This window comes from Palaemon carinicauda, chromosome 16 (assembly GCF_036898095.1).
Source record: "Palaemon carinicauda isolate YSFRI2023 chromosome 16, ASM3689809v2, whole genome shotgun sequence".
Classification (NCBI taxonomy): Eukaryota; Metazoa; Arthropoda; class Malacostraca; order Decapoda; family Palaemonidae; genus Palaemon; species Palaemon carinicauda.
The window spans coordinates 128,644,499-128,668,084 of NC_090740.1; the positions used below are offsets into that span (position 1 = coordinate 128,644,499).

Here is a 23,586-nt window from a genome sequence, read left to right on the forward strand (position 1 = left end):
CCTGCGCACGCTCCTACACGCCATCGCTCGCCCACACGCGCCCTCGCAATCGCCCTCGCGCGCATCAGCAGTGTCCCGCGCGCCAGCAGTCTCCCTCGGGCAACCCTGGGTATTCCCCAGCGCGATCGTCAATATCTTCCCACGCGCGAGGCTGGAGGGCAACGCGCGGCAAGGCCGCCATCGCCGCGTCCCCCCGCAGAACAGCTCGCTCGTCGGTAGGGGGCAAGGTTCCACAAAGTTCCAGGGACATTTCTTCTTTGTCTTCTTTTTCTTTTCAGGCGAACCCCCCTATGGAAACTCCTCCCAGGGATCGGTCGATCCCTGTCCATCCAGAGGGAGTGTCTGACAGCACAGCCATCAGCCAGCAGCCTTGGTTTGGGGCACTGATCTGAGCGGTCACGCAGGCTTTCAAGCCTGTTCTCTCCAAATTGGGCCACAAATCCTTGGCTGCGTCTACTCCCCTGAAGAAAAAAAAGAGGAGTTTTGGACGCGGTGACTTCTCCGAGGACTAAGCTGTCTCCTCGTAACCCTTCGAGGCAGGCCCCCTCCCCCCCTAGACTTTTTCTCCCCCCCCCCCCCCCTTCGGACGAGGATTACCCGTCCTCAGGGGAGTCACGTGATGTAAGACGTTCTCCCATCGCACCAATGAGGGAAACCCCACCTCGCGCTGAAAAGTCTTCTCGGGTAGGGGCGGAGAAGAGCCTACCTCCGTCGTTGTTGGAATCCTGCATCCCTCCCAGGAGGGAGCCGAAGGACTCCAGGACAGTACCGAATTCCTCGTCAAGACTTAGAACAGAGCCAGCCAGTCACTCGGAGAACGTCCGCGAGTCTCCCCAAGAAGAGCCTTTGGGGACAGGAGACTTCGCTGCTAGTCCATCTGGAGAAGAGCTGCAGTAGTCAGAACATGCATTTTGGCAGGTTCTGACCCTTATGAGGACTCTCAATGGGTTTGCTGACCCAGAGATTCCTCCTCAAGAGGGCAAAGACACTGTCTTGGACCGAGTATTTGGGACTCAAAAACCTTCTAAGGCCAGGGCAGCTTTTCCCTGGTCTCAGGGGATTAAGAGTACCAGGGACAATATCGCGGTCCAACTCTCTGAGCTAGCCTCCTCCAGCCGATCCAGTGCCGGCAACAAGCTTCTCCCACCTCCTCGTGTGCAGCAGAGGAGGTACTTCGAGATCGTAGAGGAGCTTTGTTTAGCTCTTCCCCAATCACACCATTGAGGGAAACCCCACCTCGCGCGATAAGTTTTCTCGAATAAAGGCAGAGAAGAGCCTGCCTCCGTCGTTGTTGGAGTCCTGCATCCCTCCCGAGAGAGAGTCAAGGACTCCAAAGAAATACCGGGAGTCCTCTAGCACCAAATCTTCAGGCTCAGACATTCTTCGTTATGGGAACGAACCTGTTGAGCCTAAGGACGTGAAGCAGGCGGCTGAGAGGTGTAGGAAGTCACCGAGACTCCCTCCTATATAGGGCTTTGACATTCAAGCCCTATAAACCAGCACCTCAGCAGCCACGTCCTACCAAATCAACGGCAGCTAAGACAGTGGGGTCTAAGCCCTTTCCGGTCAAGGACAAGAAAGGCAAAAAGTTCCCCAGGGGAGCGAAGAATCTTAGAAGGGGCAACTGAGGCCGCAAACACTAGGATTGGCAGTTCCCCTGCATGTCCGCCAGTGGCGGGATACCTACAAGGTTGCGCAGACAGGTTGCAGCAACTCAGGGCCGTTTCCTGGACGATTTCTGTAAGCACTCAGGAATATCGCGTCCTGTTCACAACATCTCTACCTCCCCTGAGGACGAATCCGGTGTCATTTAGCGGCCTTGCCATGGGATCAGCAAGGGGGTGAACTCTGTGGGCAGAGGTCCAAATTAAAGAATACTTCGGTCAGCATGGAGACCGCAGACACAGTCAGTCTGGCAGTAAATCGCAAGACTTCTTGTGTTTACTGGACCTGAAGGCCGTGTACTTCCAGATCCCAGTCCATCCGTCTTCAAGGAAGTACTTAGGATTCAGCCTAGACAACAAGGAGTACCAGTTCAAGGTGCCGTGTTTCGGTCTCCACAGCACCACAGGGTTTCACTGGACTGTTCACCCTTATTTCATCATGGGCACTCAGGATCGGCTTCCGTCTCCTCCGTTATCTTGATGACTACCTGATCCTAGCGGATGCGAAGTCATTCCCTCTTTGACACCGAGACAAACTTCTACGACTTTGCTTGGATCTAAGGATCATGGTAAGTCTCGAGAGGTCCGCTCTGCTACCCAATCAATGACTGGTTCACCTAGGCATGATTATAGACACCAATCTCCATAAAGCCTTTCCAACAGACGACAGGATAGCAAGGCTTAGAAGAATCGCAAGCCCTTTCCTCAGATGAGAAGAGTTTCCAACCCAATTGTGGTTACAGTACATCTCCTCGGTCACCTTTCACCCTTGGCTCGTCTAGTCCTCAACGGTCGCCTCAGGATGAGGTCTCTCCAGGGGCGACTCAGGTCCGAGTGGAATCAAGGCTGCGATTCCCTGGACATCATGATCCCTATGGATCCTTCGGAACGGACGAACCCCCAGTGGTGGGTGACAGGTGAGAACCTACGGAAAAGAATGGATCTTCTTGTTCCTTCCCCCGGTTTGGAGGCTGTTTTCGGACACCTCAAAGGAACAGGGGGGGGGGGGGGGGGACCACGTTCTGTACCACAGGGCCTTTGGCCTGTGGTCAGAATCAGAAAAGTGCCTCCATATAAATCTGCTAGAGATGAAGGCCGTTCTTCATGGCCCTTCAACAGTGCCAACAAAGACCTAGCGGATCACTCTGTGGTATGATGAGCGACAACACCATAGTAGTGGCTTACATCAACAAGCAAGGAGGTACCTTTTCAAGCAGCTATCCCATCTCTCAGTAGAGATACTGAGATGGACTGAAGTCCACTCGATGCCTCTATCGGCTCGCTTCATTCCAGACGAAGGGAATGTGCTCGCCGACAGTCGGAGCCGAGCATCTCAGATAATGAGTACTGAGTGGTCCTTGGATCATCCAGTGGCCAACAAAGTCCTGACTTTGTGGGGTTACCCGACTGTGGATCGGTTCGCTACAGCGCTGAACTTCAAGCTCCCGCTGTATTGCCCCCATTCCCAGACCCTTTGGCAAGTTGCCTTCCAACAACGGTGGGACAGCACCGACGTGTGCGCTTTTCCCCTGTTCTGTCTAATGAGGAGCGTGCTCAACAAGACCAGAATATCGGTCAGTCGCTCGATGGCCCTTTATAGCTACGCTATGGCATCACGCGGAATGGTTTCCAGACCTTCCGCAACTCCTAACGCAACTTCTGGGAGAACTCCCTCTGCGACACAACCTACTCAAACAACCACATGCCAACATCTTTCACAAAGACGTAGCTTCGCTTCGACTTCATGCCTGTAGACTATCCAGCATCTCCTCACTAAGAGAGGATTATTGCAACAAGTTGCGAACAGGATGTTTGGACACTTGCGCAGGTCATCTGCAGGGGCCTACCAGCCAAAGTGGCGATTTTTCTGTTGTTGAAATCATGAAGGGATATCTCTCCACTCGATACCACTATTCCAGCAAGAGCGGAGTTCTTTGTTTATTTGCGGGAAGAATGCGCCTTTCAGTCTCGGCAATGAAAGGCTTATCGCTCAGCCTCAAGTCTAGCCTTCAGGCCCAAAAGAGCGGACTTTTCTTCCTCGCTGGTACTTTCCCTACTCATACGAAAATACGATCTTACCTGCCCTCAGTCGGAAGTGAGACCTCCTCCAGGGAACATGGTTCGAATTCTCATGCCTCTTAGGAGGCCTCCCTACGATCCATTTCGCCAGGCTTCAAATTGCCACCTAACTAGCTTTGGCCTCAGCCAAGCGAGTCAATGAACTTCATGGTCTCTCGTATGACATCGCCCATGCAAGGGGATGAAGGGAGGTAACGTTCAGATTCGTCTCTGAGTTTGTGGCTAAGACACAGAATCCCGGAGTGCCGGATCCTCGATTCGACTCTTTCTGGATTTCGAGTCTTTGTTCTGTAACAGATGACCCAGACCATCTCTTACTGTGCCCAGTAAGGAGTCTGAGGTTATATCTCAAAGAACGGCTGCATTCGTCCCCAAGTGCAAGCTTTGTTTGTGAGCATTGGGAGAACAAAGAAGAGGGTCACCAAGAATACCATCTTCGCATGGATTCGTAGGGTGATCCATCTGTCCCTGGATCCTGACCCTCCTCCGTCATGTCGCCTTAGAGCGCATGATGTCAGGGTTGTAGCTACGTCCCTGACCTTCAAGAAGAACTTCTCAGTGACGCAGGTTCTACAAGCAGGGGTGTGGAAGCGTCAGACGACCTTCACAGCCCACTACCTGCAAGGCGTGACACATAGGAGGCTCGATACGTTCTCTATCGGCCCTGTGGTGGCTGCACAACAGCTGGTCTAACCTCAGGCTCCTTAATGGACAGGTAGCAGAGGGTTGAGGGCATTGTTACCCGGTCTTAGTCTGCATGAATGAAAAGATTTGTTTAGCCCTTATTCTTTTCTTCATCCTCTCCTTCCTTGGAGAAAGCAGCATCCTGGGTTCTTTGCATAGCTGACCTCAAACCACTGCAGGTAAACCATGCTTCCTTGTGTTCCTAGTATTTAAGTTAATACTGTTCACGTCCCCATACCCTGACGAGGTGGTATTTTTTAAGACCTAGCCTAAATTTTTCCATCTAAAGAGCTTCAGGTCAACTTCCTAGGACGAGTCACACATAACCCTTCACACACAGCTTATGTAGGCCGCAGCCCTTGCGTAGCAAGGTGCGAGCGAGGTGCAGGGACACTTTATTGTTGAGTACGGAGACACTCAGATAATGAGTCCCCGGGCAAAGCCAAAAGCTAGTATGGCTGGGACTTTTCCACCCTTCCTAAGGGTTGAGTCACCCATATTAAATAGCGTGGTTTGTATTTCAGTTACGGAACAAATGACAAATACGGAGATAATTTGTATTTTTCCTAACTATTCAAACCTTAGCTATTTAATCAAACTTGCCTACTAGCCCTGTCCCCCGTGAAGTCCTACCTCTAAGCAAATTGAGCTCATCACACAGGTGTGTGAGGGGGGGGTTTAGCAAGCTACCCCTCCCTGCCCCCCGCTAACTAGCGATGGGGGTAGTAAACCCTCGTTAAAATTCTAATGGCTCGTCATTCCAGCTACGCGAAAGTAATAACCCATATTAAATAGCTAAGGTTTGTATAGTTAGGAAAAATACAAATTATCTCCAAATTTGTCATTTTTTAACATACTTACCTGGTGGTTATATATAATTAAAATCCCCCCCTCCTTCCCTCTAGAGACTAGAGGCATGGAAGATATGAATACCGAGGGAATGGTTTCCGGGCACCTCGCCAGGGGCGCATGGGTAGCACACCTGGCTATCCAATCGGCCATTGGCGCGAGTTTGTAATTTTTCTGCCGTGATGTCAGGGACGTAAGCTATATATATAACCACCAGGTAAGTATGTTCAAAAATTTATTTTATAATGAAAATAACATTTTGGGAAGCCCGGATTCACAGCCTGTCGGGGTTTTCTCGTGTTTCGCCGGGGAAGCAGTTGACCTTAGCGCTCCCGCTATTTCAGCGATCCCAAAAGGCATCCAACAGATTGCTAATAGTGATGACGACACGTTACCTGGTAAGAAGGGGGAATTTTGGGCGTCTCTCGGATTATCAGGTAAGCTTGACTTAAATTTGTTAAGACGCTGATTAAATATGGCGGACGAGCTTCAACAACGTCATTTGAATGATACGATTGTTGATGAACACATGAATGTAATTGAGTTTGTTACAGGGTTACCAGGTTGGCCTTTTTCAGCTTAAGACATCAAATTAGGCCTTTTTTTTATTTGAAATTGGTTAGCCTTTAGCAATATCATAAAAGATTGGCCTTAAAGGCTATACCTTTGTCCTTTTTTAACTTCTTAAAGCTGCAGTTGATCAAAGTTGGCCTTTTCTCACTTAGGAAACGTGGCAACCTTGGGTTGTAATTTTATCGACTCCCATGTTCACTGATGCCCCTGTTGTTGACTATGTACCTGATAAAGCATTTGTTGCTGGCAAAAGGCAAACTTTTTCCAATGGTAAAATAATTGCAGGAATCCCTGTTAAAACAAGGAAGAGTAAGGTTTTAATCACTGAGATTTCTTTAACGACTGATGGCAAACCCTTTACAGCTTCGCCCGCAAGTCAGTTAAAATTAAAATCTGCCAAATCTCCTGCTGATAAGCAGTAAAAATTAAAATCTGCCAAACTCCTGCTGATACAATATGTATTTCAGGTTCACCATGTTCACTGACCACGGCTCTTCCTACAGACATGGCTCAGGTTGTTCATCCTCATCCAGTGTCGTCTGCTGTGCTTTGACCAACGTTCAAGCACCTCGGAGGGGGCACAAGAAGAGGAAGCCTGGGCAGTATTCCTCTTCTAGTTCCTCCTCCTCTTTGTCTTCATCTTCTGACTCTGACTCTTCTCCCCCAAGGGAAAGAGGAACGGAAAGAAGAGGAAAGCGAAGAGGGCCAGGAAGGCCAGTCACAGTCGAAGGGACAGGGCGCCCCGAGACACCTCTTCTCCTCTGGAGAATGAGGGCGATGTGCAAGATTCCCGTGTTCCCCCTTCTAGTGGGATTGTTCACGGCGAATCTCGCGCAAGGCCTCCATGCACGACAACCGCACTCGAGGGTGTAGGTATCGTCTCCCAGATCATGGTGACGGGATCCTTGGGCCCCTGATCTACTGCTCAGACTCATATTGAACCTCTCAGCTGTGGTCTCTCTTGAAGAATCCGCAGTACGCACGACTACCTCCACGGGGGTAGCCACGTGTACCGACTCAGCGACTCGTGTGTCGCATGAGCAGGGAGTAGGCCCAGACAGTCACGCACTCGGGCCTGGCATGGAGCCACCTCGCGGCATGGGCGCCGGTCGTGCACGACCAGGCTAGCTCGCGCATACCAGCCGCACGAGATGCAGCCAATCCCCATGCTTTCTGGTCATGAAACAGGTGAGGCCGCACGCAGCACTCGCGCGACTAACCTGTCTACACCTGGTGTAAGCGCTGCAGTTCCCAGCAAACCCGCTTGTGCTCGAGCTCCTTCGGGAGCTTCGTGGGAACCTCGATGCATTCTGTCGGGGATGAACCCTGCCAGGGTCCTTCCTTGACTACTGAATACACGCCTGGTTTGGTCCTAGGACCAGAGCAAGAGTATTCATGGGGTATGTCATCACCCGTGCAGCATGTTGCTTCCCCTGCACCTAAGGATGTAGCGGGACCGAGGGATCAGCCACTTCCACGGGCGGTGAACGCAGGACCTGGTGACTCGCTTAGGAGCCAAGGTTCGAACAAGCTTCTCCCTCAACCACTCCAGCGACAGAAGAGGTACTGTGTCACAGAGTCTTCTGTGTCTTCTCCTCTCCCTCTCGACCCCACGGTCGGAGCGCTTGCTGAGGGTTCCTCAGTCGAGAGCTTGAAATCCCAGAGAGTGGCCTTCTCGGCCTCTGAGATTTCAACTATGGAGTCCATCTCTGTAGGTGCTCTCAAGGCTGCTTCGTGGCTTGACCACTGGTGTGGTACGGCCACAGTGTTCGCGCGGGACACCAAGCTCGCTACTTCCGAACACATGGAGCACTACAGGAACCTGGCTTTGTCTGGTGGGAAAGCTGTTGCTTTTCTCTTGGACCAGCTTGCTACCCAGTATGCCAATCTGATCCTCAAAAAACGCGAGGCAGTAGCCGCTTGTGTGGCGAGACAGATTGGTTCAGGAGAGGCCCTGGCACTCAGGAACATTCCTATTAGAGCTGCAACTTCTCTTTTTCCCCCAGAGGAAGTTCGGGCCGCGCGGGATAAATGGTGCCTCAACTCGAAGGTCTCCATTATCCACCGGGCGCAGGCTGTGAGTTTCAAGGGACCTGGTCCCGCGAAACTGTCTGCAGCCAGGCCGAGTCAGGCCAAGTCCACAGGAAGTAGCAAGGGTACCACTGGTCGTGCTCCTGCTGCTGCTGTGCAGCCGAGATCTGCTCCTGTTCAGAAGGGTTCTGCCCCCAAACAGACCTTTCAGCCTCTCTCGGGAGCTCCTCCATGTCAGGGAAAGAACAGGGGCAAGCAAGGGAAAGGGAAACGCTGATATTGGCTTTCCCCTTCCCATGCTGCCGAGGGTAGGGAATGCCTATCGCACCATTGGGCGATGTGGCAGCACCTTGGGACCGAGGAATGGGTAGTGTCGACCCTTCGCGAAGGGTACAAGCTCCCGTTCCTGCTTCATCGGGCCCCCCTATCCTCCACTCCAATAGCGTTCCACACATACGCTCCAACATCCCTGAAGGTTCTGGCCTTGGAGACAGAGGTCCAGGAATTGTTGGAGAAGGATGCGTTAGAAGTTGTACACGATCAGTCACCAGGAGGTTGGAGACCGATCATCGACCTTTCGCCATTGAACAAGTTTGCTCAGCAAACTGCATTCAAGATGCTAACAGTTCGCACTGTGCTGTTAGCCATCAGGAAGTACGACTTCATGCTTTCGATAGACTTGAAGGACATGTACTTTCAATTACCAGTTCATCGGTTGTCTAGAAAGTACCTCAGATTCACTTTCCAGGGTACGGTGTACCAGTTCAAATTCCTGTGCTTCAGACTGTGCACAGCTTCCCAAGTGTTCACGCGAGTGTTCACGACGGTAGCAGCTTGGGCCCACTCGAGGGGCATCCACCTACTGATGTACTTCATCGACTGGCTGATTCTCGCTCCCTCGCAGGAGCAGTTGATTCAGGATCAAGACTCGCTTCTGGCAGTTTGTCGCGATCTGGGGATCGTGGTGAACTGCGAGAAGTTGAACCTCATTCCCAAGCAGAAGGTGTATCTGGGAATGCTGATCGACTCGGCATTCCAGCCCTTCAGTGGCAAGCTCTTCTGGGTCACCTCTCCTCGCTGGAGTAGCTCATTCCTTTCGGGTGGATCCATCTCAGCTCCCTTCAGTGGTGTCTGAAGGACCAATGGCCGGCAGCCACCGATCCTCCCTCTCGTCTGGTCCTCATGAAACGCGAGGGAAAGGAGAATCTCCTTTGGTGGCTAAACGAGGAGAACCTCATGAGAGGGTTTTCTCATAAACAGTCGCTCAGACTTCACGCGTGGAGACTATCCAGCATATCCTCAGATCGCGACTCGCTGCGAAAGAGATGTCAGGGTACCTTAGAAGATCCTCCTCCTTAGTCTACCAGGGGAAGTGGTTGGTCTTCTGTGATTGGTGTAGTGGAAGGGGTATCTCTCCAGTCGGAGCCTCTCTGACTCAGATCGCAGACTTCCTAGTCTTTCTTCGCAGAGATAAGTTCCTTTCGGTTTCTGCCATTAAAGGGTACTGGTCTGCCCTTGCAATGGTGTTTCGTCTGAAGGGCATAGATATCCCCAACGCCCTGGGGATTTCTATGCTCATTAAGAGCTTCGAACAGTCACGTCCCCCGCGGGAACTTCGAGTTTCCCAGTGGGATGTCACCTTAGTTCTCGGGTCTCTTACTCGTGTTCCGTATGAACCCTTGAGCCGTACGTGAAACAGGCACTTGACCTTTAAGACTGTTTTTTCTGCTAGCCTTAGCATCGGCAAAGAGAGTCGGGGAGTTACATGGCCTCTCTTGTAATGTTACTCACGCAGAGGGTTGGAAGGAAATCTCCTTGAGTTTTGTGCCAGAGTTTGTGGCCAAGACTCAGAACCCATGCGATCCACAATCCCAGGTTTGAAGCCTTCACTATTCCTTCCTTACCGGATGTGGCGGTTCAGGTGAGAGGCTTCTCTGTCCCGTCAGGTGCCTCCGGCGCTATCTTAAGCGAATTCGTCATCTCAGACCTGAGTGACGACGACTTCGTTAGCACCGGCAAAACCAAGAGGGAGGTGTCGAGGAACACGATATCCTTCTGGATCCGTGAGACCATCCGCAAGGGGTATGAGACTTCCTCAAGAGTCCAAGTACCAGCGAGGGTTAAAGCTCACAAGATCAGGGGCATTGCCCCCACACTCGCTTTCAAGAGAAATCTTGCAGTGGGCCAAGTGCTGAAGGCTGGCGTTGGGAGACGCCAGATCACCTTTACGGCCTTTTACTTGAGGGAGTTTATGCACGAGTCCTTGGACACCTTTGTTCTTGGCCCTGTGGTAGCAGCTCAAGCTATTGTCTGACCTTTCCAATTCCTCCAGGACAGGGAAGTCTCTTGTCTTGATTTTATGGTATGTTTGGCAGTGTGAAAGCAGTCTGCAGGTGATCCACCTTTCTCTCTGTCTCCCTTGGAGTTCCATACATCGAGACAAGTCTTCCCAGGTAAGATTGCTAGAGTTTGTTTACAAGTATTCTCCCCCCATCCTCTGCTAGGCAGGGAAGACGGTGGATGTATAAACCCTTTGCCTTTTGGTTTTGGAGTTTCATCCAGTCACTGTGACCCTAGGGTAAAGTGTTTCTTATGTTCACGCTCTCTGGTCGCGTGATGCTCTTACACATCGCGCGGCGGCTCCCAGTCTCTCAGACTCCACCATCATCATGTCGGGTCAAGAGACAGGGGTAGGTGGATTTAGTCCTCTGCTCTCATTCGAGACCAGGTCTATATCCGGGCAGTTGGCTGTCGACAAGCAGCAAAGGCAGACCTCCCACCAACCAGTGAGTCTTCCTATGTTAAATGATTACGAGGTTTGCATATTGCGTCGGAACAAATGACAATTTGACCTAAATTGTATTTTTTCCTAGCTATACAAACCCGTAATCATTTAATATAAACGCCCGCCTCTACCACCCCTCTCATGTTCCACATTGAGCCTAAAGCGTTTGAATGAGGAAAGCGGGTTGGGGGTGGGGGGTGGGCTCTGCCCCATACCGCCAGCCAACCAATCAGCACAACTGCCTGGTTTTCTTTCTCTTTGGCTGTTTCAGCTGAGCTGAAGCGAATTCCTATATTAAATGATTACTGTTTGTATAGCTAGGAAAAATACAATTTAGGACAAATTGTTATATTGCAAAACCTCACATAAAGGAGTCTGTTCCTGGGTAGGGAACATTCGGAACTTATGCCAGTGTTGCCGATCGGAAATGAAGAAATAAAAAATTTTTTGTCATTTATTAGCGATCTCTGTCATAGGAAGAAGGAGGTCTCGATTTCAAACTTTGATCAACATTCTCCAATCAAGCTCCAAACACAACGAATCATTCAGACGGCGCCTGTATGCTCATCCGGCCTCTTTGGTCTTTGTTACTGGTTCTTGGATGAACTTAAGCATGTATTATCTGTCCAACAATATATTGAATATACGTCTTAAGCTTGCCTTCGGAAGTAAAATAGTTGTGTACAATCAGTCGTTAGCGACTGGTTTCCTGCCCGAAAGTGATTGCTAAGGACATTCGCTGTAATTCCAGCTTCCTCTGGGAAGTACAGGCTATTCTGGTATTTCCAATCTGTAAGCATACTTACATGACCAACTCCTAGAGATTGGAGGCACATGTCGGACAGAATCCCCCCCCCCCACACACACGTAGCAGTTGCGTGCAATTGCTTGCACGTCTTGACATCAATCTACTTTGGATGTTTACTTGCTAGGCAATCTCTTGTCTCTAGGGAGGGATCGGTGAGGATTGACCTTTTGCTGAGAGTCAAGGCTCCTTGATCCTCTGAGTGAAACTTGCCATCCCTTCGGGGGGAAAACAACTCACAATCCCTGGGAAGTGTAGGCTACCCTAATGGGCAATTGTCTGACTAGGTAGCCCAGAGCTCATCCCATTTTCCGATAAACCGGAGTAGGAAAATTTTTTCCCTGCGGATAAATTCCTGGTACAACCCGTCTCCCGCAGCCTTAATAGCCTTTCACAAGCAAAAGCCTCCTGCTGTAGTAACGCATAATGCTATCCACTTGGCTGCTGCGGGAGGCAGGTTGTAGAAGAGTACTCTTGTCCATTCTGCTTAGGTGTGAGCATAGATCTAAGTCTTGCAAGGGATTATTGCGCAATGTTGAGCATCCATTCACTGAGCGCTAGTAAGGTGATGGGCGAGCTCCTTCGCCTGATAGAGGTCTGAGTCTGATCTAGGTCGCCCATTATTTTAATGGCAGAGGTGGATTCCTCATGGGCCGAATCATGGTCGGTCTCCGTACTCAAAGAGAGATACATCGCTCTGTTCACTCTCTCTCTACCTTCTCGGACCATACATCTGACAATGTGAGTCCCACGCAAGGTAGCACACTATTCGGAATAGCGGACGAGTCTTGCACAGCATGGGGCACCCTATAACTAAGCGAAGTGGGCGGCCGAGCTCGTCTGCCTGACTTAGGTGCACGTCCCATCTCTGCAATGTCTAGTGCCCTCTTGGGTGAGTCTTCCTACCAAGACTCGCTCATGCAAGAAGCATTGTCTAGAGTAATGGCGAGTTCAACCTTGCGAGCGTGTGCAGAGAGAAAGGCTCACAGTCGGTCTACCTTGTGAGAGAAATTGCAGGTTCCTTTACAATGGAAGGTAGCTTTCCCTTTACAGGCTGATCTCTCGATCAGATGTGGATGACGCTCACTTCCTCAAGGAAGTCGAGCACAAGGAAGGGCACGAGGCCTAATCCTCTCGTGCCCTCCTTTTTCCTTGGTACTCCACCTAAGCCAAGGAAAGTCTTAGGGCTCAATCTGAAACAGTCTCATTCTTGAGAAATGCTCCCTGGTTCCTGGACCTTGTTTTGGCGGGGAATCATACGATCTCAGGATTGACCGATTATCCTCCGACCGTTGCACCATTTGGTCTTGGCACCTAGACCCACCGAACACCTAGGTGCAGGTAGGTCTAGAGCAGAGGAGAGACCTGAGTTGGCTGATGGGAGACACCAACCTGCTCAGGGGAGTAGACCCTCTCTCTCCTCCCCCGGATTTGTTGCGCCATACACGCTTCAAAGGGGGGGGGGACTCACTTCTTAGCATCCGGACTCTGGTCCGAATCCAAGTAACAGTGCCACATAACCCCCTGGAATGAGTGCAGCTTCTCTTACCCTCAGACTATTCCTTAAGCTTCTTTCAGGGCATTCCGTAGTGTTGTTGAGTGACAACACTACGGTGGTGCCACACTCAAACAAGCTCGTAGGTACTTTTATGGCACCCCTATCAATTAACAGTAAAATCCTCAAAGGAAGGAAAACAATAATAATAATGTAATTTCATAAACGTAAACCATTACAGTACTGTACCGTACTTCTATTATAAAATTCTTTCTTCTTACCCTTTGAGAGATTTGGTAATGTGTTGAGCATGGAGGTCAGATAACATGTTTATGGCAGAGTTATATCCCACCTTGGATTCATGAATTACACATCAGTTTTTCCTATAATTTTTTATTTATTTCAGATGCATGTATTACTATTATACTATTGGAGACTTGGTTAGAAGTGGCTGAAGAATAAGTTATTGTTTATAAAATATAGATTAACCAGAAGGGAAATATATACAGCATTTATATTTTACAGAATGGAAAACAGTGCTTGGTATCCTGCAATTTGGAAGAGGTTGGAGACACGAAATTTTGTCCCTGAAAAGTGTCAAGAAATTTCTTTTAATCATGAAAAATACTCTTCCATTGATTGGAGTAATGTTGGTCCTGTACTCAGCTGTAATAGGAAGCTAGGAAGTAGTGATGGAATCTTTCTGGGTAAGTACAGTACTGTATATTGTGGGTACGATTTTAAGAGAATCTGAACTTATTTCTGGTAAGACTTCTAATTTGAACCTATCCCATACAGTATATGCTAATGGTGAAAGATTGTTAACATTATTAAAGATAAAACAGGTACAGTATTTTTCCTAAGTGAATACAAACCTTCAACATTTTAATAGAGGATGACTGGCATGTGCTAAAATGGCAGTTGAAATGTTAAAAAAGTAGTTATGGTAGTTAATTACTGTACAGGTAAGTGAGGGTGAGTCATCTATCTGCCTGTCATGGTGTAATTTGAAACTTGCAAGTAGTGATGGAATCTTTCCAGGTAAGTACTGTATATTGTGGGTACGATTTTAAGAGAATCTGAACTTATTTCTGGTAAGGCTTCTAATTTGAACCTATCCCATACAGTATATGCTAATGGTGAAAGATTGTTAAAATTATTAAGGGTAAAACAGGTACGGTATTTTTTCCTTAACATTTTATTAGAGGATAACAAGCTCGTGCTAGAATGGCCGTTGAAATGTTAAGAAAGTAGTTATGGTAGTTAATTACAGGTAGGTGAGGGTGAGTCATCTATCTGCCTGTTATGGTCAAGCCACTTTTGACTTCAGTTGCTAGGTGAAGGGACTTGTTGCTGTTAGCTCTAATTTATTCCTAAGTGAATACAAAATTTCATAATTTAAATAGAGGTTACTGTACTGTACTTCAGCATGAGCTGAAACGGCCGTTGAATCAGGACGTCAAGGCACCTATGGAAGGGTAAGCCTGTGTGTCGGGACTCCTTCATCCCCCATGCCTTGGCCCTTTTGAGGGTGACCATGCCCAAGCCTCTGGAAGTGGCTATGCCTTCTGGTTAGGGTTGATAGAAGGGCTTGTCATCCTCTAGACCCCAGAAAAGGTCTCCAGCAGCTTCTTCCTCTAGTTGTCTGACTCTGCTCTTCACATTTGTCCTCTTTTCAGGCTCAGCCTGAAACAGTGTTAAGAGGATGGGACGGGAGCTGACAACTCAGGAGGTACATTAGCTGTCAGCAGGGGCATGCCTTGTATACACCCTTATCTGCCATCTGAGTCCATTCCTGAGCTACCTTTGGATTTCATCCCTGGACATGTCAGTAGCAGTGAAGTGATCCTGGATTCTTGTACTGAAAGTTCTGGACGACCCCTCTCCAGCATTTACTGTCGGGTGTTGGCTCTTAAGGGAGTTGTCAAGGGGGTGCAGGACGATTTCATAATGTCCACTTGGAACTTGTCATTCCATATGCCTCAACAGGGAGAGACTTCAAGCTTTTTCTTACCCAAGGGAATGATAATAATAATTATAGTTCTTCAGTTATCTTCAAAGTGGTTCTTTTATATCTCATGGTTTCATGTGAGTGTCTACCTTAGCATCAGCTTGGGCCTCTTGGTATGACTCTTGTAAGGTTCTTTCCTTCCTAGATTGAGGCACATCCTCATTCTTCTTGCAATCTAAGGATAATGACTGAGAAGTCTGATCTCATGGCTAAGCAATGGACAAAATACCTGGTATAGCTTATCGAAGTTATTATTTGTTTCGTAACTGGAATACAAACCATGCTATTTAGTAGGGGTATTACTTTCAGCGTAGCTAAAATGACGAGCCATTTTTTTTAGCGAGGGTTTACTACCCACACCGCTAGTTGGCAGGGATAGGGGAGGGTAGCTTGTTAAACACCCCCCCCCCCACACACACACCTGTGCTTGAGCTCACTTTGCTCTCGGCATGGATGGTGGTCGGACGTGTCCTCTCATCCTTGCCGTCATATTGGCAGCCATTTAATTGCTTTTGTCCTTTTCATTTTCTAGTTTCTGTATATGCAAAGTTTGCCTCTGCGATCATGCGCACCTGCCCTGGGTTTCCCGACCGCCCCTATGGAAGATTCATGTCGGCGGTAGAGACTGATCCTCACGCCCTTTGTCCTTCTTGTAGGGGCCAATGGTGTGATAGTACCAACAGGTGTAGTGAGTGGTCTGCCTCCCAGTGGGAGAGGTTTTCGCGGCGATGGAAGAAGTCCAAACGGGATACAGTGATACCTCGGTACTCGACCATAATCCGTTCGAGATCCGTGTTCGACCTCCGATTTGTTCGAGTACCGAATTTTTTTTCCCCATAAGAAATAATGGTATATATTCTATTCCGTTCCCAAGCACTCGAACAGGCCCAAAATATTAATAAAACGTGTACCTAAACAACAATAATTATCTAAATGTGTATGAAATTGGTCAGAAAATCCTATAAAACAATTTTAAACCATTTACTGTACTAAAATAAAACAATTTTAAACCATTTTCTGTACTGTAGTGAACATACCTTTGAGCAGCGGTTCGATGGCATACAGGGATGGATGTGGAGAGGATGGAAGGGGGAGGTTACTGCTTGGAAGGAGAGTCCCCTTCCATGATGTGGCGGGGTAGTTCTCCTTCAGGAGTTGTTTCTCTCTCCAATGAAAGGGTGGGCAGATCTATTTCAGGGGTTTCTTCTCTTCTTTGTCTCTTCTTTGGAGGAGAAACAGGCTTTGATGTAGCAGCTTTCTTTTCTTTTGTGAAAAACTGGTCTATTGTTAATTGTTTCTTCCTCCTCTGCAGTATTCTTCGAAAATGATACATGACACTATCATTAAACATATGCACTGCCCGGTTTGCTACTGCAATTTCTGGGTGGTATTTTTCAGCAAAAGCCTGCACATCTGCCCACTTGGAACAAATTTCATTGATGAGAGAACTTGGAACATCCTCCCTTACCTCATCCTCTTCTGAAGATTCCTGCTCCACAATCAGATCCTGCTGCTGTTGTTGTTGCAGGTGCAACAATTCCTCCACAGTCAACTCGGTAGAATGGCTTTCTACAAGCTCATCAATATCATCCTTGTCGACCTCAAGCCCCAAACTCCTGCCCATGACAACAATTTCCTCAACGACATCAGTGTCATCAGAAATTACAGGGGTAGCAGTGCTTGGACCCGCCTCTGGTTGGAAACCTTCAAACTCCCTCTCTGTGACACATGATGGCCACAGCTTACGCCAGGCAGAGTTCAATGTCCTATAGGTCACACCTCGCCAAGCTTGGTCAATCATGTTAACAGAGTTGAGGATGCTGAAGTGTTCCTTCCAGAATTCCTTTAGGGTCAACTTCGTGTCACTGGTCACTTCAAAACACTTTCTGAAAAGGGCCTTGGTATAGAGTTTTTTGAAGTTTGAAATGACCTGTTGGTCCATGGGCTGGAGTATGGGAGTAGTATTGGGGGGCAAGAATTTGATTTTGATAAAGCTGTATTCTTCTTTCAAGTCATCCTCGAGACCTGGAGGATGTGCAGGAGCATTGTCCATAACCAGAAGACATTTCATTGGCAAGCTCTTTTCAATGAGGTAAGCCTTAACCTGGGGGGCAAACACTTCGTTTATCCACTCAGTAAAGAATTGTCTTGTGACCCAAGATTTAGTGTTCGAGCGCCACATAACTGGTAGTGCACTTTTACAAATATTATTTCGTTTGAACACCCGGGGGTTGTCCGAGTGGTACACTAACAAGGGTTTGATCTTGCAATCGCCACTTGCATTTGCACACAGCAACAATGTTAGCCTATCTTTCATTGGCTTGTGACCTGGCATCTTCGTCTCGTCCTTGGTAATGTACGTATTGGCTGGCATTTTCTTCCAAAATAACCCAGTCTCATCACAATTAAAGACTTGTTGTGCGATCAAATTTTGTTCATTTATGTACCGATCGAATTCCCCCACGTATTTATCGGCTGCAATTTGATCCGAACTAGCTGCCTCCCCATGCCTAGTAACACGATGAATACCTGTTCTATTACGAAACTTTTCAAACCAACCCCTGCTCGCTTTAAATGTAAATGAATCACTTTCACTGGTACTCGGACTTTTCTTCACTAATTCTTCATAGATATGCAACGCTTTTTCACAAATGAACGCTTCACTAACACTTTCCCCGGCCAACTGTTTTTCTTTAATAAATATTAAAAGCAACTTTTCCATCTCCTCAATCACTTGTGGCCTTTGCTTAGTTACCGCCGTAACTCCCGTTGCAACATTCGCCTTCTTAATCATTTCTTTATGCTTTAAAAACGTAGAAATGGTCGACTTCGCCATTCCGTATTCTACCGCTAAATCGGACACTCGTACACCATTCTCATATTTCGCTATAATTTCCTTCTTCAACTCGATCGTTGTTCGCACTGTTTTCCTCTTCTCCTTCCCCTTAACACTCATTACTTTCTTGGGACTCATTATGAAAGCTAAAAAAGCAATTAAAAGCACTGAAAATCACTAAATCACAACGAATGCTGATCGCGCGTTGTCTGAGTGACGCTCTCGAGAGAACTGATGCTTCCCGAACAAGCGAGAGTGGCCGAGATGGCGCGATCATCACAAAGCCCATGCGGTCGTCACGTGTTCGGCTGGTCGAGTACCGAATTTTTGGTCGAGCACCGCAGCAAAAATTTCTCGAAAATTTTGGTCGAACTCCGAATTGTTCGAGTATAGAGTCGTTCGACTACCGAGGTATCACTGTATTTCTTCTTTGAAGGTTGCTTCGATAGGAGAAAAACCCAAGGCCTCCTACTTGATCGGTCTCTTTTGAGAGACCGTCAAGTGGTAGTGTAGACCGATTTATTGTTAACCAACCTCGGGTTTCGAGAGATGATGTTGCTTCCCCTAGCGAAGCAGCTCCACCTCTCCCCCCGTGGTAGGATATGTCACTAACTTCCTTTTTTAAACATAAAACTTACCCGCTGGTTATATAAGAATGGCTAAAGTCCCTGGTCGCCCGGTAGAAATTCAAAATCTCGCGGCAATCGCAGATATGCCAGGTGTATACTGGCGCCCTCGCGGTAGACAGGCTGAACTATTCCACCAATTCAGACCTTCCCTGCCGCCATTGCTGGCTGGAACGATTGGAATTCACTCGTAACCTACTTTGATTTTTTACGGTTTATTTGTTGATGTACACTGTCTTTTGGTTTTGGGCTTTCGCTTTATTGATTTCTCTTTCATGTTATCTTGAAATCTTTGTTGTTTTGGGTTTCTTTAGATAGTTTTGACCCTTGTTTATGTTTTGATCTCATAACTATTCAATATGGCTGACCCCTCCCCTGTCTATAGGAAGTGTATTAAAGGATGTCATACTAGTCTTCCTAAAGCTTCTGTTGATCCTCATACGATTTGTGTGAAATGTAGGGGTAAAACTTGTACTTTTGGGGATCTGTGCGAAGAATGCTTTTCTTTGACTGAAAGTGAGTGGTTAGCTTTTGAGCGCTATACTCAGAGACTAGAGAGAGACAGCAGAATTAGACGCAGTTCTTCTCGTTCTGTAGATTACAGTACCTGTATCCAATGTCATTGATCCTAATCCTTCCCCCGTTGTGGTAGATCAAGAACCGAAGGAACCTACGATGAAGGATATGTTGTCTGCGATTCAAGCTCTCGGCGTAAGAGTTGAATCACTAGTGGCGGACGAGAACCAGATTATGTCCGAAATTAATTTGCTTAAAAGTTGTCGCACAGGCGACCTATCAAGTGCGAAAAGTTCAGCTAATGTGTTCAGTGTTCTAGAGGGTGTGTCTGCACGATCCTGTTGTTCGCCTAGCCTTAGACCTCTTTCAAGCTCCCGAACCCATGGGAGAAGTAAAGTCGAACGGCGAAAGGGAACGAGAGGCGTCATCACTCGCGCAGACGTCCCCTCGAGCGTATCTGCTGTCGTATCACTGGTCGCTCACCCTCACCATAGGAAAGGTGAGGTTAGTGCATTATCGCCATCTTCGGATGAAGTTACGCGTGACGAGGTCCGGCGTCAAGCCTCTAGACCTCTTGAGAGAAAAGCAGACGCAGTGGTACAGCAACACGATTCTCCTTCGCAAGAGCCTGGCTGTAGCCATTGGGATACACCTGAGCGTTTTCAGTCCCTTGGTAAGGGTTCGCTTGCAAAACGCTCTGATGGGAGTTCTGAAATAGATAAAGGGTTGGTACAGTCAGATTCGGAGCTGATCTCCGGTTCTGGTGTTACAGTTCGTGCACCGCCGCTTCCATCAGACTGGTGTTCGTCTCCCGAAAGTGGGGAGCAATTTGGAAGCGATGAGGAAGGCGAATTTGCGTTGGAAGAGGCTGCACGCGTGTCGCCTAAGGGTGATCCCAAATGGTCTACGCTGTTGGGCATGAAGCAGCAACTCGCGTCGCTTATGCAATCTTATCGGCCTGCTGTTGGCAGTGCGGTTGGGCGTCAGTCTTCCGATTTAGATGCATTGTCACACAGGCGGCCTTGTGATTCCGGTAATGACGCGTTGTCGCACAGGCAATCTCCCAGCCGCAGTGTTCAACGACAGGTTGAGGTGGATGCGTCTCGTCAGGGACCTGCTTCTCAGCATCAATCGACCGCTCATAGCGCCGAACGTCGGTCTTCCAAACGCTACGATGTTCGCCAAACAATGGAGCGGGCCGCTAAGCGGCAGGACAGAAGCAGACGCGATACGGAGCGTCAGTCAACCCATGACACCGCACGTCAGTCTACTCATGACGGCACACGTCAGTCATCCCATGACGCCGTGCGTCAGTCTACTCACGATGGCCCACGTCAGTCAATCCATGACGCCACACATCAGTCTGCCCATGGCGGCACGCGTCATTCAACCCATGGCGCCACACGTCAGCCAACCCATGACGCCACACGTTAGTCGACCCTTGTCGCCTCGCGTCAGTTGGATACTATTCCACAAACCGAACGTGACAACAAGCGCAAGGCTAGTGAACGTCATGCAGGTGGGAATATTGAACAGCGCAAACGCGCGCACTTCAGCGCTGACGCGTCTACACAGGAACGGCGCCTCTCTGAACAAGGCACTGCTGCGGCAGCTGATTTTCTTTTGGAGGAGGAGCCGGTTGAGGTTTTCTCCCCGGATGAACCGTTGGACGATATCTTGGAGGGAGAAGAGGATAAACCACCTCAACAATTGGTGGACCTCAAGAAGTTAATGCTGGTCTTTACGGAGTTATTCCTAGACCATTTTACTCCTGTAGCCCTGCGTTCTCCGCCTTCGGAATTTTCCCTTGGTAAAGCAGCAAGAGTGTCTATGTTCACGAAGATAGTACTCTCTCGCTCCTCTAAGAGGGCGTTAAAGTTAATAGGAGTGTGGATGAATGCGTAGAAAGTCCTTGGCAAGACGTGTTTCGCTTTTCCTCCTGCCAGACTAGCCTCCAAGTCTAGTGTTTGGTATGAGACAGGAGAAGTCTTAGGCTTGGAAGTTCCTGCCTCTGGCCAGGGAGATTTCTCGAGCCTAGTAGACTCTTCACGTCGGCTAGCTATGAGGAAGACTAAAGTGTGGTGGTCTATGTCTGAGTTCGACCATCTCTTGAAAGGCATGTTCAGGGATTTCGAAGTGTTTAACTTTCTGGACTGGTCTCTGGGAGCCTTGGGGAGGAAAGTGTCGGAAATGAAGGGCACTGACATTAGTAACCTCATTCGACTAATGTCATGCATTGACAAGGCAGTTAGGGACGGTTCAAACGAATTGGCTGCCCTATTCACAGCTGGAGTTGTTAAGAAGGGGCAACTATGTGTTCTTTCCTCTCCGTGGGGGTCACTCCTTTTCAGAGATCGGAGTTACTTTTTGCGCCACTGTCTTCTGCGCTATTCCCTCAAGAGTTGGTAAGGGAAGTTGCCGCTGCGCTGACCCAGAAAGCTACCCATGATCTGGTTGCCAAGACAGCTAGGAAGGTGCTGCCTACTTCATTCCCTTCCTGTAGACCAAAGGAAGTTACTTCGTTTTCACAATCCGCTTAGCCCTTTCGAGGTGAACCTGCCGGAAGGGGTAACTTTAGGCCCGACTGGAAGAAGTCCAATAAAAGAGGAGCTAAATCCAGTCGAGGCAGAGTCTGACTGCCCTCTCCTTCAGACAGCAGTGGGGGCCAGGCTGAATTACTTCTGGCAGGCCTGGGAGAGAAGAGGAACAGACTCTTGGTGTCTTCTTGTTTTAAAGGAAGGATACAAAATCCCATTCTTTTTAAAACCTCCTTTAGCCACAGATCCTATGAATCTCTCGCCCAAATACAGGGAAGGACCAAAGAGGCAAGCCATGCGGCTTCAGATGTCTCTCTTGCTAGAGAAGAAAGCGATAGAGAGGGTGCGGGACTTGAAATCGCCAGGGTTTTACAACCGTTTGTTCTTGGTCCCCAAGAGTTCGGGGGAATGGAGGCCAGTTCTGGATGTAAGTGCCCTCAACAGCTATGTCCAGAATTCGAAGTTCACCATGGAAACTCAGAAAACTGTGCTGGCAGCAGTAAGGAAGGGCGACTGGATGGTATCATTGGACCTCCAGGATGCTTACTTTCATGTCCCAATACATCCGAGTTGCAGACGTTATCTGAGGTTCGTGTATGGGAAGGAAGTCTTCCAGTTCCGGGCCTTATATTTTGGTCTCAGCACAGCTTCTCTGGTATTCACGAAGATCATGCTGAATGTGGCGAGCATGTTACACTCGAGGGACATCAGAGCCTCCCTGTACTTGGACGATTGGTTCATGAGAGCCCCCTCGGCCGATCGCTGTTTGAAGGATCTGCAACTGACATTGAATTTGTCAAAGGAATTAGGACTCCTAGTGAGTTCAAAGAAGTCACAGCTGACTCCACCCCAGAAGATTCTTTATTTGAGGATGGAGTTTCAGAGTTGGACTTTTCAGGCTTTTCCGTCGCCTGCAAGGATTCAATCAGCTCTCCTAAAGCTTTGTGCCTTTATAAAAAAGGACGTCAGTTCGGTGAGAGAGTGGATGAGTCTTCTGGGGACCCTCTCGTCACTGGAAAAGTTTGTGTCACTGGGGAGGCTGCACTTACGCCCCATTCAATTTCACCTCGGTTATCATTGGAAGAAAGGGGACAGTCTCGACAGGGAAAGTATTCCCATTACGAATCCCATAAGAACACACCTTCAGTGGTGGAACAACGTACACAGACTTCAGGAGGGCCTCTCGTTGGAGCAAAAGAGCCCAGACCTTGTGTTGTTTTCCGACACCTCAAACTCGGGGTGGGGAGCAACCTTAGGGAAGGCAGAGATCTCAGGTCTGTGGAGAAAGGAGCAAGAAAACCTCCATATCAATCAGAAGGAGCTTTTAGCAGTGCATTTAGCCCTCAAAGGCTTCGAGAAACTAGTCCTAGGCAAAGTGGTACTGGCAATGCCAACAGCACCATGGCTTTGACTTACAGTATATAGCAAAGCAAGGCGGGACTCACTCGAAGTCTCTTTACGAGATAGCAAGACCTCTTTTCGTATGGGCGGAGGAAAGGAAAGTTACCATGTTGACATGATTTATTCAGGGAGTCAAGAATGTGAGTGCGAACAGACTCAGCAGGAGGAATCAAGTTCTCCCCACAGAGTGGAGACTACACCTAGACGTTTGCAAGAGACTGTGGCAAATGTGGGGTCGTCCTCTCTTAGACCTGTTTGCAACCTCGAAGACGAAAAGGCTGGATACATATTGCTCGCCAGTTCTGGATCTCGAGGCAACTCACATAGATGCGTTCCTGTTGGATTGGTCACACATGGATGTGTACGCGTTCCCACCTTTCAAAATCCTGTACAAGGTGTTACAGAAGTTCGTGTCTCACGAGGGAACCAGGATGACCCTAGTGGCTCCTTTCTGGTCATCAAGAAGTTGGTTCACAGAGGTACTGGAATGGATGGTGGATGTTCCGAGAAGCCTACCATTAAGAGCAGATCTTCTCAAACAACGTCACTTGGCAAGAAACCATCTAAACCTCCAAGCTCTATGTCTAACTGCCTTTACACTATCGAAAAACTCGCAAGATCTAGAGGATTTTCGAAGGAGGCAGCCAAGGCTATTGCAAGAGCAAGGAGGTCTTCTACCATTAGGGTGTATCAG

The 23,586-nt window shown here is 48.5% G+C and overlaps 1 protein-coding gene across 8 annotated transcripts in view; it reads left to right on the forward strand.

Annotated features, from left to right (window-relative positions):
• Positions 1-23,586, forward strand: part of LOC137655872 (uncharacterized) — a 64,874-nt gene that overhangs the window by 15,579 nt on the left and 25,709 nt on the right. For all 8 annotated transcript variants that reach the window (XM_068390069.1, XM_068390073.1, XM_068390074.1 and 5 more), the window contains exon 2: positions 13,491-13,672. In XM_068390069.1, the coding sequence (XP_068246170.1) occupies positions 13,491-13,672 (182 nt within the window). The remainder of the gene's footprint in view (positions 1-13,490; positions 13,673-23,586) is intronic.